The 18,587-nt window shown below is 37.1% G+C and overlaps 3 protein-coding genes and 1 pseudogene across 3 annotated transcripts; 3 read left to right on the top strand and 1 right to left on the bottom strand.

The window, feature by feature from the left end:
* Positions 1–1,549, bottom strand: part of LOC141824207 (pentatricopeptide repeat-containing protein At4g04370-like) — a 10,449-nt pseudogene extending 8,900 nt beyond the window's left edge.
* A 403-nt stretch (positions 1,550–1,952) lies between these two features.
* LOC141841292 (uncharacterized) lies at positions 1,953–7,102 on the top strand. Its single transcript, XM_074729439.1, has 3 exons — positions 1,953–2,168; positions 4,003–4,173; positions 6,763–7,102. Exons 1-3 carry the CDS (start codon positions 2,106–2,108, stop codon positions 6,982–6,984), a joined length of 456 nt encoding a protein of 151 aa, XP_074585540.1. The 5' UTR covers positions 1,953–2,105; the 3' UTR covers positions 6,985–7,102.
* Positions 7,103–7,668: 566 nt separating this feature from the next.
* Positions 7,669–8,363, top strand: LOC141841913 (18.1 kDa class I heat shock protein-like). The gene has a single exon (XM_074730113.1). The coding sequence runs from the start codon at positions 7,710–7,712 to the stop codon at positions 8,175–8,177; it is 468 nt and encodes a 155-aa protein (XP_074586214.1). The 5' UTR covers positions 7,669–7,709; the 3' UTR covers positions 8,178–8,363.
* Positions 8,364–12,645: 4,282 nt separating this feature from the next.
* LOC141827964 (AT-hook motif nuclear-localized protein 23-like) lies at positions 12,646–13,886 on the top strand. Its single transcript, XM_074715315.1, has one exon. The coding sequence runs from the start codon at positions 12,874–12,876 to the stop codon at positions 13,753–13,755; it is 882 nt and encodes a 293-aa protein (XP_074571416.1). The 5' UTR covers positions 12,646–12,873; the 3' UTR covers positions 13,756–13,886.
* Positions 13,887–18,587: the final 4,701 nt, after the last annotated feature.

The raw sequence follows: 18,587 nt of genomic DNA, 5'->3' as shown, positions 1-18,587 counted from the left end.
AGTATCCCCAGGACGTCGGCAGTCGGCCTTGGCGACATGGTGTTCGCGAACCACAGCGCTTCTTCCAGCCTCCCGGCCTTGCAGAGGAGATCAATGATGCCCTTAGAGACCAAGCCGGCGCGACTACAAGCCGAGAGCACGGCCAGGAAAATGACACTGTTCGGTTTCATTCCCTTGCTGCGGAAGTCTCTGTACTCTCCAAGAGCCATGTCTCCCATCCCGTGGCCCCCGTATCCTGCAATGATCGCACCCCAGAAAACCAGGTCCTGCTCTGGCATTGACGAGAACCATCTTAGAGCGGCTCCCAAATCGCCGCACTTGGCGTACATGTCGACTAAAGAAGTGTCGAGGGAGATGGACGGAGCTGCTTCGTGCCTGATCGTGAAGGCGTGGACCAACCTCCCGTGGTGAAGCGCGCCCATCGAGGCACACACCTGGAGAAGGGAAACCATGGTTATGGCATCGGGTCGCTGTGAACCCGCCCGCATTTCATCGAACAGGTAGAAAGCCTCCTCCAGCTGTCCGTTCTGAGCATAGCCAGAGATCAACGAGTTCCAGGATACGACGTCTCGTTCAGTCAATATTATCTCAAACAGGTGGTGGCTCTGATTTAATCGACCGCACTTCACGTACAAGCTGATGAGGGCGTTCTGAGCGGCGACATCCAGGATCAAACCATGCCTGATTACATGACCATGGATGATGGATGGAAGCTCCGACGTTAGGTGACCCTAACTGCGCGCAAGCTGAAAAGGCACTGGCTAAGGCTGAAGAGGGAGGCGGCGACCCTGAATTCAACATCTGTTGGAAAACGAGCAAAGCCTTGTCTGCTCTGCCGATCTGTACGAGGCCCGAGATCATGGTGGACCACGAGATGTCGTCCCGCCGGTCCGACGAGCTGTCAAAGAGAAGAAACGCTTCGTCGTCCACAAACTTTAAATACATCCCAACGAGCGCGGTCTCGATGTGGGCGTCCAGCCCATGCCCAGATGTGAGTAACGCCGCATGAACTAGCTTGCCCAAGCGAGCCAATGCCGCTTTTCCTCTTCCTCCATCATTGCTGGTGGTGATGGAAGACACCAAGGAGCCGTACGTCCAACGATCCGGATGTCTTCCTGAATACTCTGATTCAAGGTCAAAGAACTCAACTGCTGCCCTATAATATTCATCTTTATTTGGTGGTAAATAAACTAATATTCATCTTTATTTGGTGGTAAATAAACTATCTGTGCCTCCTTTTTTGATCTTTCAGATATTTTATAAAACAAACTCTTTATGGATCTCCGATGGCCAATCCTCACATGAATGGCTAAGGATCCAATAAGTCCAACATTGATTCCTTCGGACATATCAATTCCAATTGATTAGTACGGTCAGAGGCGGGAGGCTGGCGCCGCTGATTTCGATTGGTGCGGTCGAGGAATGACCGGAGAAGCGAGTCACGGAGGCCAGACCTGCGTTCGTCAGATGCGGGATGCGGAGGCGCGGGCGAACGGCGACGCCGACGTCGTCGCCGCTTATTTCCGGTGGCGCGGCGGCGATTCTCCATTTTCGTGTATCCCTATTTGGCAGAGGACGAGGTCAAGCAGAGCACATCCCGTCCGTTCACTTGACAACGCCCCCTTTTATTTTTTCGCTTTTTTTAAATTCTTTCTGTACATTTTCTTATTTTTCAGTTTTTTTCCCCAATCGAAAAAAATTATTACCTGATCATCAATATTTCAGTAAATAAATTAATTAGAAGATTTTTTTTTTACATACGTAATCTTTGATATTTTAAAAAATATTTTAAAAAAAGGTAAATTTCGAGAGTAAATAAAAACATTTCAACTAGAAAAAAGGGGAAAAGACGTGTGTGGACAATGGAATAAGAGTATTCTATATTCTAGCGTCACCTTTTGGGCGAGTAAACTCACCTCCACGTCAAAGCGGTGACCTGATCTCTTCTAAGCTCGGGATCAACTAGCGCCGTCGAGTTGCGTCACCGCCATCGCACATGCCGCGCGGCTGTTTGTCGCTTTTGCTTCCACCTCGAGCCCTTCTATCACAATTCACGCAGTTTAGTTTCTTTCGAGCTGCGCAGGTGCTTTCAAGGCGGAGGCGCGATGGTGGGGATTTTTTCTCGGATTTCTGGCGGATGGGGGCACCGCCGAGCGCAAAGCGCGACTGTGAGTTCTTAAACCTTCCAAAAGTCGAATCTTGTTCTGGATCTTATACCTGCCGGATCTTTTATGGTCTGCAATTTTTTTGTTGATGCTGATGACTTGTGGATGATACTTGTCGATATATTTTGGGGTCGATGTTTGCGTTTGATTTATTTCGCGTATTTGTTGCAGTGAGATTTAAATTGTTGACGTTCGTGATGCTGGAAACAGATTATAACATTTTGGGGCGTGATTTTGATAGTTGTGGATTTACTATGTTGATAGATCAAGGTTTCAGATTAGAGATGTTTGTTTTCCGTGTACATATATTCGCTATTTACCCCACAACTTATCTGTGATTTTTTTAGGAAAAAAAGAGAAGAACTTGCACTATAGTTTCTTGGATTTGCTCTTCAGTTCGTCCTATAATGTAGTGTTTTTTTTTCCTTTTCTGGTTTTTAAATGTTATATTTTCTCAATAGGCTAATGTGATGCTTCTCTAGATAAGTTTCTTGAAATATTTTCACTTTTTATTCTAATTACTAGGTCTATTCAAGCTGATTGGATAACCACTTATTCCAAGAACTAAAAAATGTTAGGAAAAAGATCAATCCATATATGGCACTCACCTTTGATGAGTGATTGACCCTAGATACTAAATTCGACTAGCCCAAATCTAAAACATGAACTACAAGTGCATATTAGTGAGACAAGCAGAATTTGAACAATTTACCTCATGCTTTCGTCACATGTCGAAGTTGGTTGACACGACTTATCCCAAAAGCTAAAGTTGGCAAGAAAAAGACTAATTTTAACCACACATTCTTGAAGAATTCAACTCAAATTTAGCATCTTTCTTTAACAATCCTTGATATTGTTTATGTCAAAGATCTACATCTATTTTAGTCATGAAATCACAAGGCTCCTTCAAAATAAATATAGTTGCAATATGCTCGTTTGTTTGAGCTTATTTTAACTTTCCACATGCATGCACACACAAATGGAACTATGAAGCCAACATATTGTGGTTGCACTCTTTAAGGTTTAGGGTAACTCCTCTAGCTTCCTTCATTATTTCAAAATTGTAGGGGCACACTCTTGATAAACTACTCGACAGAGATAGAAAGTGAAATTTGATTATATGAACTTCTTTGAGGCTTAGAATATAACCTTGTCTAGACCCAATGGAATGATGAGACCCAAATAGTTGAGATAAACACAACTTTTGATGACGGAATGTATTCGAGGTTATAGTCAGCTACAATTGGCCAGAAAATGAAAAGTTATGGGTTGTTTTTATCATAGGCATGAACTTTCTAAAGCATTATTAGAGACTTGTTGGAATATTGCTGTGAGATGAGAAAGCTTGTTGCCGTAGACTCATTGGAAAATCACTGGATATGTTGAATTATCATAGATCATAAACAAAGCAGGCATTACCTGAACTAGGTCCTGTTCACTTTAATTGAAATGTACTGAACTATGGCAAATGTATTGAAATAATGCCTACCACTTTCTCTTAGTTGAGTGAGCTGTTGCATAGATTCTTTTAAAATTTTGGAACTTAAAGAGGCTCTAAGTGAATTTACCCAAACTATAGGAAGCGCCCCTCCAATTTGCTACTGCTATATACCTTATTAAATTCAAAGTTCAAATGCATGTATGCAAACTATTGGATGAAGGACTCTAACCTTGATGTCCTCATTTTTCTCTTGATAAGTTGTTTCTAAAAAATGTCTTTTTTTTGGAGGTGATATTGTTGAATCATTGGATCTCTTATTATGCTGTTCTACTCTATCATGGAAATTATATTCTATCTCCTTACTTTAAAGTTTAAATGTATATTTCTCTGGACTAGGATGTTAGGACCTCATCGGCACCAATCATAGAGGAAGTTAGTGCTGCTCATACTGCTGTGAGCCATGGATTTGAAGAAGCAGTGGAGTTTAAGCCAGTGGAGCACCCATCCGAGCCAATAGTCTATGATCAACCAGTTGCATGCCCACTGCCAGAACCTTCAATAATAAATGTAGGTGGCTTCAAACTCATGAAGAATAATTAGATTAATAATTAATCTACCATTGTAAATTGGTATTGCTGATATGCCATGCCATGCTTATTCCTCTTCATAACTTTTCCCCTTGTAGAATATTCAGATAAGGATGAGTTGCTTTTCTTTTCTATCAGACACAGATTCAATCTTAAATTTTCATGGTGATTTTTTATTTAAAGAAGCCAATATATTGAAGTAATATTTTAGAATTTGTCATTTATTATCCAGATTATGGATATTGTCAATCAGTTATTGGTTCCCATGCAGCTGGAGATGTCCATTTTTGCACTTCACCAAACATTTATGCTTAATTAGAAAATGCAGATAGAGGAAAGTTATTAGATTTATTTTACCCAAGTTCTGTTATCGGCATTTTGTACACAATTTTTAGTGACAAACCTACCCTTAATCATTTCTGTAGCAAAAGAATGTTGCGTGAAATAAGGGTGTGCTAGTATGCAATGCCTTCCTGTATTGAGGTATACCAACATTTCAAAGAATGTTTACTATTGTTATTGACTTTATAAATATCAGTGGAAATGCATCTACCTACTATATACTAATCTGTGAAGCTGTAGATGAGATTTAATTTCTCAAAGATTTAGATGTAGCAATTGATGGACCATCATTCATGAGCATCCAAACCATCAATTTTGAAAGAGACTGATATCTAGGTTGGTGTCTGTTAATGATGGAGCAGATAAATATCTTTAAGTTGCTGTAGGAATTCAGCTTCAGTTTTGGTGTAATGATTCATTATTTTTTTGCAAAGTGTCAAAGATTTCTTTCAACTGAGTGATAAACATATTATGATTTTATCAGTGTTCTTGGATTTTCTTTCAGTGAGAATTTGGAACTTTTTGAGAGCAGAAAATTCTTCTGACACTGCGATATGCATGAACTTGTTATGATTTTATTTCTGTTTGCAAGAATATGGAATTTTGCTGGCACTAGAACTAATGATGGATTGCATTGAGGAGAAAGGGATATGTCTCTTATTTAACAATTCAGGGTTGATGTGAAAACATCTAGAAAGATGCATCTATATAGCCCCTATACTTTTATCATTTTCACACCCTTATCAAGAAAAACTAACATATAGTACTTTTTTTTTTTGTTTAATATCTTCCTGCTCAACAAAATGATAACCACTCTATGTGCTCTTGGTTCTCTTGAAATGTCTGACTTGATAGACATGAAAGTTGTTGTTTCATTATTGAATATTGACTCATGAATACTAAAAAATCTATCTTCCATTAAGCAGCTAAGCTACATTTACTCGAGTTTGGATTTTGCTTCTCACTACATAGCAACAAAATTTTGTTTTCCTACTTTTCTACCTCAGTAATACATAATAACTAAGTCTAGACATAGGCCATCTGTTTGAAGGGTAACTGATGGAGACAAGTTGTTGCTTCCTCTAAAATGTATATAACCACAGGAAAAATGATTCCAAAGCTCAGCGTAATTTGGATAATGATGAACCTATTTGGGAAGTAATGTAAATGGGAAGTAATGCGAAGTCTGACAGTTCCACAATTGAAAGTCGAAGTTCGAGAAGTCTCTTTTATTTAGTAAAAGTTTTCATTGTTTGCAAGAAATTGTAAGAGTCACTAGATGTTCCATGCCTCTCGGTTGTATTTGATTAGTTGATCACTAGAAGTTTATATTTTTATTTTTATCACAAACTTCAAATTTGGATAGGAATGCACCATCAACTTATTTGTTGTCCTTGTGAGTTTTAGCTCATCTATGATTAATATCGCTTGATAGAATGCTTGTAATTGTATAGGCTACTTAGGTTGCTTTCTCATGTGCAATAGTGTTTTGCCCAGCAAAGCATAGATGCCTATATCAATGAAACCATAGTGCACGTTCAGTGTATCTTAGCAACATCTATTGTGTTTGTGTATTGATGGATGGGCTAATCGGGAAATAAAGTCAATCACAGAATAATCTTTAGGCCTAACTTGGCATGGTTAAGAAAAGCTCTTTTTGCATTATATTTTTCTCCCTCAGATCCCATGGAAGCTTGCATGATTATTATGGAAACATCTTTTGTTAAAACAGCCATGGAAAACTTAAAAGCGTTGGTCACTGAATATTGGAGACATGGAAATATTATTAAAATGGTCTTATATTATTAAAAGCTTCGTTTAACGATTCAACATTTAGAAAGTCTATTGCATCACCCAGAGACATGGAAATAACTACCTTGAGAGTTATATCTTGTCCATGTAGTTTGTTTAACAGTTTGTATGTATGTTTTTTTTTATTATTATTTGTTACCATTTTGTAGTTGGAACACTGGATCACACCAAAATATTGGAGCTCAGAATGACAATTGCTAACTTTCTATTAGATTGTCGAACCCGTTGGTCTCGTGCAACAATCTTTTTCATTCATATGAAAAATACTATTTGTTGATAGGATGCTTAGATTTAGAGGGCCACATTCTAACAAGCAGCAAGGATTTTGCATGAACAGCATACTCATTTTGTTCAGAAACCTGCTCATGTTGTTTCTCTTAATTACGTTCATTCCCTACATTTTCTATTGTTTCAGGATGGAAGAATATGGAAAGAAAGGAGGACATCTGTCACTGGTCGCGCCAAGGCAGATTTACCAGTCGTTAAAGATGCATCATGCCTTGAATCTCGAGATGGAACAAAGCCAATGCCAAATCCAGCCAAGCGACGCATAGCCTCTTCTCTCAGCGCTCCTGAGCATAGTATCATCAGCCTGCTAGAGGAGTGTAATACATCTCAAGATCAAGCTGGTAACTAAGTCGAATGCTCCATTTGCAGCCCCTTGTATACATTTTATTTTTCATGTCATACTGTTGTTGGCCCATCGTGTTTATCAACTTTTTATTATCACCGAGATTAAATATCTTTTCTCTATACATACATACATATATATATATATATATATATATATATATATATATATATATATATATATATATATATATATATATATATATACAATAACAGCAACAAGTTGTGTGGCTTGTTCATTTGAGTTAGTCTTCCATTGTGCCATGGATTCTTATGCTACAGGTCAGAGTCTTCAATACTAGATTAAAGCTGAATTGACTGTAGAATAGCTTATCTATATGAATTGTCTATAAGAGTGTGTTATTGCATGCGTTGATGTTTATCCTTAATGAATAATGATATTGGAATTTGGGTTAATAAATATTTCTCTTGAATTAATTCACATCATCAACTACACAATATTCATACCTTCCACTAGAAGTTGCATTGTCCTTCTCACAAAGAATATAATTCCTCACCTTTGGAGTGAAAATATTCTAAGCTTCAATCCAAAGCTATCCATTTGTGTCAGATTCCTTGTCTAGAGAGAACTACTTGTGCAGTCTGTTTACCAAACAACATTTCTCACTAAATTTCTCTTTATAATTCTTCTTAATATTTTGAGTCTATGAGACATGTCTTTCCTATCCCTATAAATACATCAGCAACTTTCCTCCACTCTGCAACTGCAAGATGTCGATCTTGTCTAGCTTATTTGGTCGTAAGAATAACAAGATGGCTGCTCCTCAGGATCCCATGTCGCTCGACATCTGGGATGCCTGCGAAGGCTTCTCTTTCGCTACCACCACTCTAGCCCTTCCTGCAGCCTCCTCCATGGGCATGGATTGGAAGGAGACTGCAGACCACCATGTCTTCCTGGCCGACTTCCCCGGAGTGAAGAAGGAGGAGGTGAACATCGAGGTGGAAGAAGAGAAGGTCCTCAAGATAAGCGCGCAAAGAGCGAAGGTGAGCGAGGAGAAAGGGGATAAGTGGCACCATTTGGAACGCTACCACGACAAGTTCTTTCGCAGCATAAGGTTGCCTCAGGACGCCAACACTGACGAGATGAAGGCGAAGTTGGAGAATGGAGTGCTGGTGGTGACCGTGCCCAAGAAGCAGGACAAGAAGGCACAGATTAGGCTCGTGCAAATTGCTGGTTAAAGGCATGAACAGCTATATATCTATATATGTGAGATGGAGTGACCAATCTTGCACTGTGATGCAAGAATATAGATTTTAAATAAACTTTGTGTTGTTTGCCATGGAAAAGTAGTATTGTCTCTAGGAGCTTGGTCCACTTCAGAGACTCTGAAAGAATGAACTATGGACTCTGACTCAGTTACAGAACTTGATTATGTCGAACTGGTTCGTTAAGCAGTAAAGCTTGGCTTGGACTTTGTTCGTATGGAGTCTGTCAAGCTCGAGCAAAAACATGCCAAGTTAAGCTCTTACCGATCGACACCCAAAGGTAGCATTGTTGAGCTAAGTTTTGATGAATGTCTCAGCTCACCAAAGGTATAAAAACTAGTAGCAGAGGCACGAGCTACTTGTTGCACATGCTTCAAGCATCACAAGCCCATTTTTCACAGAGTCAGATGTCTCAGATTTAATTACTTTTAAGTTTGTTGATCCTTAAACCATGTTTCTTTCTTCTTCAAAGTATGGAAAGTAGTCATAATTACTCTAAAACTCATTGTTTCTACATGGTACGGTGTTGCATAGTCTTTCAAAAGAACATCAATTTCCGATATATCCAATTTGGTTGCAAGAGTTTCAAACTACTCTTTGAAGCTGAACATCATACTCTCAAAGATCACTGTTTTCAGTGAAACAGTTATGATCACTCACTGTTATCTACTTCAGAGAATAGAAGTTTGCACCAGGGATTTGTCATGCTTAACAAACATACTTGCTAAAAAAACCGTTCAGAGAAAGACTCGTATCTATCTCAGTCATCAATTAATTAGATTTCTAATCATGTCAGTGTTGATAGCTAGCATTCATTTGGTGCCTTGCGTTATCTTTTATTGACTAATTAGCTTGCATTATTGACTGCAGGTTTCTTTCACTCTATCGCGTGTTCAACATTTTGAACAAGGAAAGAAAGTGGAAAAAGATGAACTAATTCAACCTGACGAAAGAGATCATTAATGAGGAGTTCTTGCAAGGATTTAGGCAAGAGGAGCCTGTTCATGTTTCACTGTGGCACATGAGACAGCAGATTTGATGCTCCACAAGAGGTTAATTACTGATCTTTTAATTTCTTGAATGGCACAAATAAAATATTCTTTTTCACAAGAATTAAAATGCATGCTAAGAGAGAGGTCCCACGATACACCAAAAGAAAATTAATTAGTGCACAAGGCATCAAGATAATTAATAACTGGTTTAATTAATACTGATGGACCACTTTCAAAGGTAGGCATCATGTAACATGCATTATGCTTCCTTATCACTCTCTATATATTAATAAAATTTAGGATAATATTATTTGAAACCGAGTTTAAAATTAATAAAACACAAAGGAAACCAAAGATCGAGCTAGTTCTAGTTTTATATTATTTGACTTAACAGCATGCCACAATATAAATATGTCTTCCTTAATCATGCTTTTCTCATTACATTTAGTTTATGAAATAATTAATATTCAATGGTAAAGGAGGAGGAGAAATGCCTTCTTCCTCTTTGTTTATTTTAAATTGTTTTACTTCCCAAGAGATGATCATGCATCAACAATTAGAAAATTAATAGGTCCTCAAGATACAGAATAATAATTGCCTTCTTCCTCTTTTTATTGTAAAGTCTTTAAATTAATCAGGTGTGAGGAACACAGGAATTGATTAACTTGTGCTTCTTTATGAAGATTAAACATGAATATTCAACATTTCATGCACTAGTAAATGGATATCTTTTTCAAAGCATAAATGCATATATAAATAAGTCTGTGAATGGATTGAAATCAATCTACTGTTCTCTCAGGAACGATAAAAAAAAAAGGTCAAATATTTTGATAAATTACTTGTAAACTAAATTCTGTGTACTATTGGAAAAGGGCAATCCATTCAAGATCAATTACGCCATTGCTGGATCACCATCATGATAGCAAAGAGAGCATTTGTTAGTCACTTTTCTTAAAGTGAAAGGCAAGTGGAATAACTTAGTATAAATTTTGATTATTGTGGTATAAATCTAATATAAAAGAAAGATATATAAATTTGTGGTATAAATCATTTATATATCGGACAAATAATTAGCCAGGATTTGAACTATGGAACCAGATATTGTTTTTAAATTTGTGATAATTAATACGACTAATAAAGATATATATAATTGCGGTGTTTGAATGTATAATAAAATAAGCTATCCATATTAAATAGAATATGGTAGAATGACATGATGATATAACACTACTTTACTTAGTTTAGAATTTGATTCATTTTTTAAAAAAAAAGCACTTTGCAAGGAAATAAAATAATTTTTTTCATACTTTTAATATTTTACCTTACGGTTGATATCCCTATAATGAGTTTTTTTAAAATAAAATAAAATTCTTATCATGATCTAGAATTCAAGACGCAAAAATAATCTTTTGTAACTCTCTTCGATAAAAAGGTAGAATTCGTCATATCCTAACGGTTTCATACGGTTGATCTCACGATCATTTGTGAGAAGATAAATTGTAAAGTTGCAATTGACTATGACGAAAAAGACATTATCTCGATTTCGTCAAGATTCAATCTTTATCTATTTTAGTAAATCTGTTCTCAATTTTATTGAGATTTATTTTTTATCTATTTTAATAAGTCTATCATATCATAATTAATAATGTCTTCTAAAATTTTAATAAGTCTGTCATATCATAATTAATAATGTCTTCTAAAATAATAATATAGCTGTAAGGTCTATGGTTCGAATCTACGGTTAGAATTGTGTGCAACTGATTATTTTTATATATATTTTTTTTTTTTCAGGGGAATTAAGAAGCTGTTGAGTTGTGGCCCGGGAAGTGCGGGCGGGACCGCACGAATTCTGATGGAGTGGGGGCAGGGCGGCGACTGCGAGTGGCAGTGCGGAGGCATTCCCGATGAGAGGGAGCAGCTGGAAGGTGGTGGCGGTGGTGGCGGTGGGGGAAGGTGGTGGTGGAGGTGGTGGTGCGGTGGAGATGGCCGACAGCCGCGGCTTTTGAGGCTCGGAGACCGTGCTCACGTGCACCCCACACGCCCTCCCACGCTGCCTGCCTCTCCCCGCATTTACTGAGCCTGCAGTCTATTCGTGGCCGCTTCTTGGTCCCACATATTAAAATTTTATCAAAGGATACATCGTATTTTCATATTTATCAAAAATATATATATACACTTCTTCCTTAAAATACTCTTTTCATTATATAAATAAATATATATATATATATATAATAGAAAGAATATTTTTTTACTTTTTTATTTTAATGATTAAATTATTTAAGATTTTTTTAATTTCCAAAATTAAATTATAATATTAAATATAAACAAATTAAAATTAAAAAATATAGTTGTTCATAGGAGATAAGTGTGGGATAACAAAAACATATTCCATGAGCAATTAAATTTTTTTTATTTTAAATTTTTTTACTTAATATTATAATCCAACTTCTAAATTCTAAAAGAAAAATCTTAAATGACTTGATCGTAAATCAAAATAATAAATAAAATTGATATTATTCATATTGCAAGAAGTGTCCAAAATACTTTCGAGCGCTCGGAATCTTCTATCTATCGATGCACCCTTTGAAAATTCGATAGAGATGCGTACTAATGGAAAAATACCATCTACCTATTGCATGTATCTTTGCCATTAATTTTTTTGTTTTGCTTTAGAGGCAACCCAATAGATAATAATTGAGGGCACCCACCCCAATTTAATTAAACCAGCCTTGTAGCAGAAGAAAGAACCTAATTCTTTCAAACTTGATTATTATTATTCAATTAAGGTGGCCAATGCTCACCTTTGCTTTAATTTGTGCTTTATCAAAGAAGGCTTACTGCTTAATTAACTCCAAATTGCATCTCGTACCATGAGGTATAACTGAGAAGGAATGTTCTTATATATGGTGGCATGCAACCATTAGGGTTTGTGAGGACCAGTTGACCGACACTGAGAAGAAGATGCAAAAAATTTGACAATTAAGAAGCCTTTAGATTAATTAAATAGACCGTGGCAATTGAATTGATTATTCTGCTTTCAAACTCGGTGGCTGATTGGAATTCAGTCATCAGGACGTGAGATTAATCAAATTTTCTCATCTATCTTCCTAATTAAACCTCAAATTACCAAATAAAGGTAATTAAGATCTAGCTTGAACAATAATTAAGTTATCCCATCAGTAAACTGTTCATGAAAACGACTATTGTTCTACCTCTTAATCGATCGACTGCAATCCTATTAACAGCCCTCGTTAAAAGGGTTCGATCCCCTCAAAGTCTACACCAGCTCCTCCTTAAAGAATTCGCCCAAGAACAAAGCCATCTCCATCAGGCTTTGTCACACAATTCAATTGCTGCCCCCACTAACGTAATATTTTAATCTGCCTCTCGTCTTCTTCTCGATCGCCTGTGCTGTCATTTGAGTTGGACACGCAGCCTTCGAGCTTCTGCTCTTCCTTCCCGTTTCCTATCTCCCATAGCCTTTCGTCTTCTCTTCTCTCTTCTTCGACAATTAATTTCTTATCTTTCTTATCGACCCTTTTTTTTTGTTCGTAGCGTAAAAATTTGTGATCCACCGAGAAACAATTTTATAAAGAGCTTTCTTGCATTTTTTATTGGTTAAAAAAATCTAACCTAACGCTGGTTTTTTTTTGTCTTTGTATTTTATTTTGCTTCGAATGGCGGGGCTGGATTTCGGCACCGCCTCACGGTTCGTGCACCCTCTGCACCTCCACCTCCCCCACTCGAAGGCCGACGAGGGCGATGGCTCACCCGGTGGAGGGGAGGAGGAGGGAGCTGGGTATGGGGGGCTGGAGCTGTCGACGGCGCCGTCCGGGGACGTGGGGGGAAGGCGGCCGCGAGGCCGGCCGCCGGGGTCGAAGAACAAGCCGAAGCCGCCCGTGATCATCACGCGAGAGAGCGCGAACGCGCTGCGCACGCATATACTTGAGGTGGGCGGCGGGTGCGACGTGTTCGAGTGCCTGACGACGTACGCGCGCCGGCGGCAGCGCGGCGTGTGCGTGCTCAGCGGCAGCGGGACGGTGGCCAACGTGACGCTCCGCCAGCCGGGAGGTGGAGGGGGCGGAGAAGGAGCGGTGGCGGCGGCACTGCAGGGGAGGTTCGAGATACTGTCTCTGTCCGGGTCGTTCCTGCCGCCGCCGGCGCCGCCGGGGGCCACCAGCTTGGCCGTGTTTTTGGCGGGCGGGCAGGGGCAGGTGGTGGGGGGCAGCGTGGTGGGCGCGCTGATCGCGGCGGGGCCGGTGATCCTGATCGCCGCGTCGTTCACCAACGTGGCTTACGAGAGGCTGCCGCTAGATGAGGAGGAGGAGGAGGCAGCGGCTGCTCAGCAGCAGCAGCAGCTGGAGATGCAGCACCCGGCGCCGGCGACGAGCGGCGCCAGCGGGACGCCCGCCGGACTGGGACTTCCGTTTGCCGATCCTTCGTCCGGTCTTCCTTTCTTCAATTTGCCGCTTAGTATTTCTCAGCTGCCGGTGGATGGGCACGGCGGCGACGCGTGGCGCGGAAGCGCGTCTTCCACCGCCGGAAGACCACAGTTCTGATCAACGATGAACCGGCAACGAACCTGTATAACTAGTACACTCTAATTTCCTTTGCTGTGATATTTTGGTGTTCGAATCCTACCATGTGTTCTTCTCCTTCAAATTAAACCGAGCTTTTGCTGTTTTCTATATCTTCGGATTTCTGATCTTTTGAATTGGTCTCCACTATTAATTCTTATTAGAAAAGGTTTTCCATTGGTAGTTTTTCTTGAAAAGATTGAGATAAAATATGGCATACTGATTAATATCTGATCTAGGGTTCTTATTGATCCTACATGTTGGTGATTAGTACTGATAAAGATTAGAGATTTTGATGTGGGGGATCCAGACTCGTTTTGATTGCGGAACTTATTTCCCATGCACATTCAAGCTTTCTACTCTATACACATACCTGTTAATTATGTAGAAAAAGGGAAAATGCTCTATATAATCATGATTTTTGTTTTCTTCTACTTTGGCAACATTTATGTGTATATATAGTATATATATATATTTTAGTGGGATAACTACATGTCTATTGCCTAATTTGTTTCTCTCTCTAAGGTTTCATTCAGTGAAATCGGATAAGTTCATCTTTCCCAATCCAATACTAATCATCATCATTCTTGAACTTATATATACAACTCTTTCCTGATAGTTTGTTGTAAGTGAATTGTTTTCTTTTTAAGTCGAACCGATCTGATCTTAATTGTGGTTTTGGCTTTGAAGAATAGACTATATAATTACATAGACCATCCAAATAAGGAGTCTAATTCATCAAGTAGTATTAAACTCAATCAAGTATATATTTCATCTAGACAAATTTAGCCACAATTAGCTTTGCTCATCTGCTTTCTGTTAACAAAGGCAGAGCACTTTCTTGATTATGAATGCTACAAAATGTTGTAACTTAATTATTAATCATGCTGTTCAATTCCTGTAAGCGTAGCAGAAATGAACTGCATGTTTAGTACACAGTCATAGCTATATATATGCATATGTATGTATCTAAATATCTTGGGATTGTTCATGTTGTGTATTAACAGAAGTGCTCACCACTACACACATATTCATAAGTATTTATTTGATTTGTATTTGTGCATCTTCGTTGTTCAAAGATTATTCACTTTTTAGCTAGATTAACACTGTTTATGTATATGTGTGTGTCTGTTTGTACTAACTGAATGATGCTATGAGTTATGTTAAAATAATAAAGAGTTTCAGAATCGATCAGGGATGAGAATTTAAGTGTATAATTGAACTAACTCAAAATGCCAATATAGTTAAATCGAAAATACATTGATACAAAAACATATCAAAAGGATTTATTTATTTATTTATTTTTGCTTAACATGCATATATACTTACTTAAAAAGAAAGGATGCTCAAATTATTCTCTCTTAGTTCCTCATATAACTTGTTTACTTTCGCATTGAGCATTATCATTTTTCTTAAACTAAATTGATATCTAATGACTTTTCTAGTAGTTATATCCTCTCATCATATAAGACACTTGTAATCCATTTGGTGCAAATTGAAGTCAATTTAACAGCTAAGATTAGTTTTAAGATCCTCGGTTTAAGAGGGTTTAATTTTAACATCTTAACATCTTATTTTCAGTTTCATTTTCATTCACATTATTTTCTCTTTATCCTGTTATATTCTCACCTCTTTAATTTACTTTAGCAATGCATTTGAGCCTTCTTGTTTGATTAAAGATTAACCATATTCTTGGGTAAAAAATTTAAATGATTATATATATATATATATATATATATATATCATATATATATTCTTCAACAACAGGTATAGATAAAGTGAGAAAGCATATATGAAAACCAGCTAAGTTAAATTAAGTTTTGTATAATCTAAGTTTGTTTAACAAGGTAATTAAATTAAATTAAACTGTTGAATGGTTGTTCAATCTTTGATTTAATTTTGGTTGGTTAATAAGTTTAATATTATATAGATTTTGTCTCCTTTATTTATTTATAACTCTGACAAAAGCTTTATTTATTAACGTGGTTCTCAAATTTTATGAATTATAAAATTCAAAAAAAAATCATCGGTGGGCTAAAGAGACAAATGCAGAATCTCGTCACGGAGAGTCGAGTCATTGCGTGCGGGGAGGCTCACGTACGGGCCTGAATGTAGATATCTGAAACAAGGCCGATGACGACGCTTATCCTGCATGCACTGTCGCATGAGACGATCACTTTTAAGCAAAAAAACAAAACAAAAGACATCCTTTTATTTTTAAATTTTTAAATCATAGAAAATGTATAGTACTTTAATTTTTTTTTAATCAAAAGAACATTTCAATTCATTGTTTACCTATGTATATTTAATCTAAATGTCCTCTATAACAACTGTTCTATACTATTCATTTTCTGTCTAAATTCTAAATCGATATATATCAAACATATTGTAATTAACAGTTACAAAATCATAACTTACTACAATATGAATGTTAGATAAGCAGATTAAATCTATATTGTGATAACTATGATTTCATAGTTACTATAATACGAATGATATATAGGTGAACATGATTGAATCCACGTTGCAGCATCTACGAAATCGTAGTTGTTATAACGATAATATTTTTGAACATTTAATTATGTGTTAGTAGCAACTACGAAGTTGCTATAACGATAATATTTTTGAACATTTAATTATGTGTTAGTAGCAACTAAATAATATGAATATTTTTAAATGTTAAATATATTAAATACATTAATTATAGTAGTTACGAAACTGTAACTATTACAACTTATGTAATAACTACTAAACCATAGCTGCTATAATATCCAATCGATTCAAAAATTAATATTTATATGGGAGATAATAGGAGGATATTTAAGAAATCATACACGATTAAAGTCTTCAATTTAAGTTGGCCCTGTCGAATTGGCTCCCCCTTCGATTGCCTAACAATTTAAGCGGATTGTATTAAAATTTTATTAATTCATTTTTAATATGAGTTTAGATGGGTCGACCTGCATGGGTCGATTTGTGATGGACTTAAGTTGATAGGAGAAATTTTATTTTTTATTTTAAAATTTAAAATTAAAGTAAAAAATTCTATAGATAAGTGAGCTTAATCCATATAAATTATAATTTAAATTTAAAAATTCATCTATATTTAAATTAAAATTTTTTAAATATTTTTTATATTTTTTTCATAGGTCCATGAGTGCTATTATTGTTGTACTTTTGCATGCATCCAACAGTTTGCGTCTTCAGCTAACATCAGATGTCACACTATCTTGCTGATGGCGTTCGATCTGTACCAATGATTCATGCCAAGGTTATGGACATTAATGTCTTTGCCGTCCGCTACTGTGGAGCATCATGCACAGAGAGTTTTGTGACAACCTCTTCTTATGTAAAAAAATATAATATGGATGGTTGTTGAGTTATTTAGAAGATTAAACTGTCTTATATAATTGAGTTTGAGTCCGAGTGAAAATCGATGTTTGTGTTAATCTCCTCTTATGTGCACAGGTCATATTATTATGCATAATAAGGTCTTTTTTCATTCATCTTTTATTATTTTCATTCAAATTTTCAACACGAAGAAGCAATATTGTATCCGTGATATGCATGCATGATGTACATAAATTAATAATAATATTAAAATATTCTAAACAATATTTAATAACAAATAATAATTCTAATTATATTTTTTTAAAAATAAAGTTATATTAACATTGAGATTTTAGGTAATGCAATGCACGAATTGCTATACCATCCGTGATGCTAACCATGTCATGATCAAAAGCAAGCCGGATGAATATATGATATTGCCTATATATAATATGCCGAGCTAATTAATACATTTGGGTCCGAATCGATCAGGACGGTGGTGGGCCAAGGACGTCAATTAGCAAATAATGGATGTAGGCCGCACGTTAATGAGCATTTAGTGCACGATTAATGTCGGCCAAATATCGAAGTGGTCAGCGTCATAATACGAAATGTCGGGGCGCTCGTGCTACATAAATTATAAATATTAAAAAATAACAAATAATAAATTTTACTTAAAACTCCAATAAAGATCGGTTTTACACGTGACATAGTACAAAATTTTTCAAATGTATTAAATTTTAAATAGCTGTTCCACTTTATAATTCTCATAATTAACTTTACGACCATCAAAATATATTAAAAAAAAAGGAAAAAAAAATCGAAAATATGTCGTACGGAAAAGTCGTTTTCATCAGATGCGCAATTAAAAGGCCACCGTCATTTTATGATCCGACGGAGCGGCTTTATTCCTCTTCATGCTCATCCCGTCGCTTCGCTCCGTTGTCAACGCGCAATCTCCTCCGGATTCCTTGGCGGCAACCAACGGCCAGCGTGGAACCGACTAACCGAATGCACCGCGCGCCACCGCATCGCCAAATCGCGAATCTTAAAGTCTGACCCGGCGGGCCGTTCAAATAATAATAGAAATAATAAAAATGTGGCTTAATTGTCTCGTTGTCAAAATTTCGTTAATCTACGGATCAAGAGAAATAAGTCGTGGAGAAATGGCATTATGGTAAAAAAAATACGGTCGAGGGTAAAGTATACCGTATTATTCACCATTAATTACACCGACAAGTATCGGCGGTATTCGCGAAATGTATGAATAAAATAAAATGATACGCCTTATTTACCGGAAAAGGAAGAGCTGCGAGAGGGAGGGGAGGCAATTACGTAATTTTGTGAAACGACGATGGCAATTTAGCTAAAGGGAGTTAGTTGTGATTAGAATAGAGAACGCGGTGGCGGATCGCGCGCTCATGAGGAACGAAGGAAGCCGAGAAAGAGGGAGCTAAAGAAAACACAGGGAAAAAGAAAAGGGG

Source organism: Curcuma longa, chromosome 1 (genome assembly GCF_044706935.1).
Source record: "Curcuma longa cultivar G26 ecotype Majalengka, Jawa Barat chromosome 1, ITB_CL_G26_1.1, whole genome shotgun sequence".
Lineage (NCBI taxonomy): Eukaryota > Viridiplantae > Streptophyta > Magnoliopsida > Zingiberales > Zingiberaceae > Curcuma > Curcuma longa.
The sequence above is the reverse complement of the archived record's forward strand: the minus strand, read 5'-3'. Positions and strand labels throughout refer to the sequence as shown.

Excerpts from the sequence above, each read along its gene's own strand:
- LOC141827964 (XM_074715315.1), top strand. The coding sequence starts at position 12,874 with ATGGCGGGGCTGGATTTCGGCACCGCCTCACGGTTCGTGCACCCTCTG.
- LOC141841913 (XM_074730113.1), top strand. The coding sequence starts at position 7,710 with ATGTCGATCTTGTCTAGCTTATTTGGTCGTAAGAATAACAAGATGGCT.
- LOC141841292 (XM_074729439.1), top strand. The coding sequence starts at position 2,106 with ATGGTGGGGATTTTTTCTCGGATTTCTGGCGGATGGGGGCACCGCCGA. Across the intron at positions 2,169-4,002 it reads GCCGAGCGCAAAGCGCGACT|GATGTTAGGACCTCATCGGC; the intron begins GTGAGTTCTTAA and ends TCTCTGGACTAG. Across the intron at positions 4,174-6,762 it reads CAGAACCTTCAATAATAAAT|GATGGAAGAATATGGAAAGA; the intron begins GTAGGTGGCTTC and ends CTATTGTTTCAG.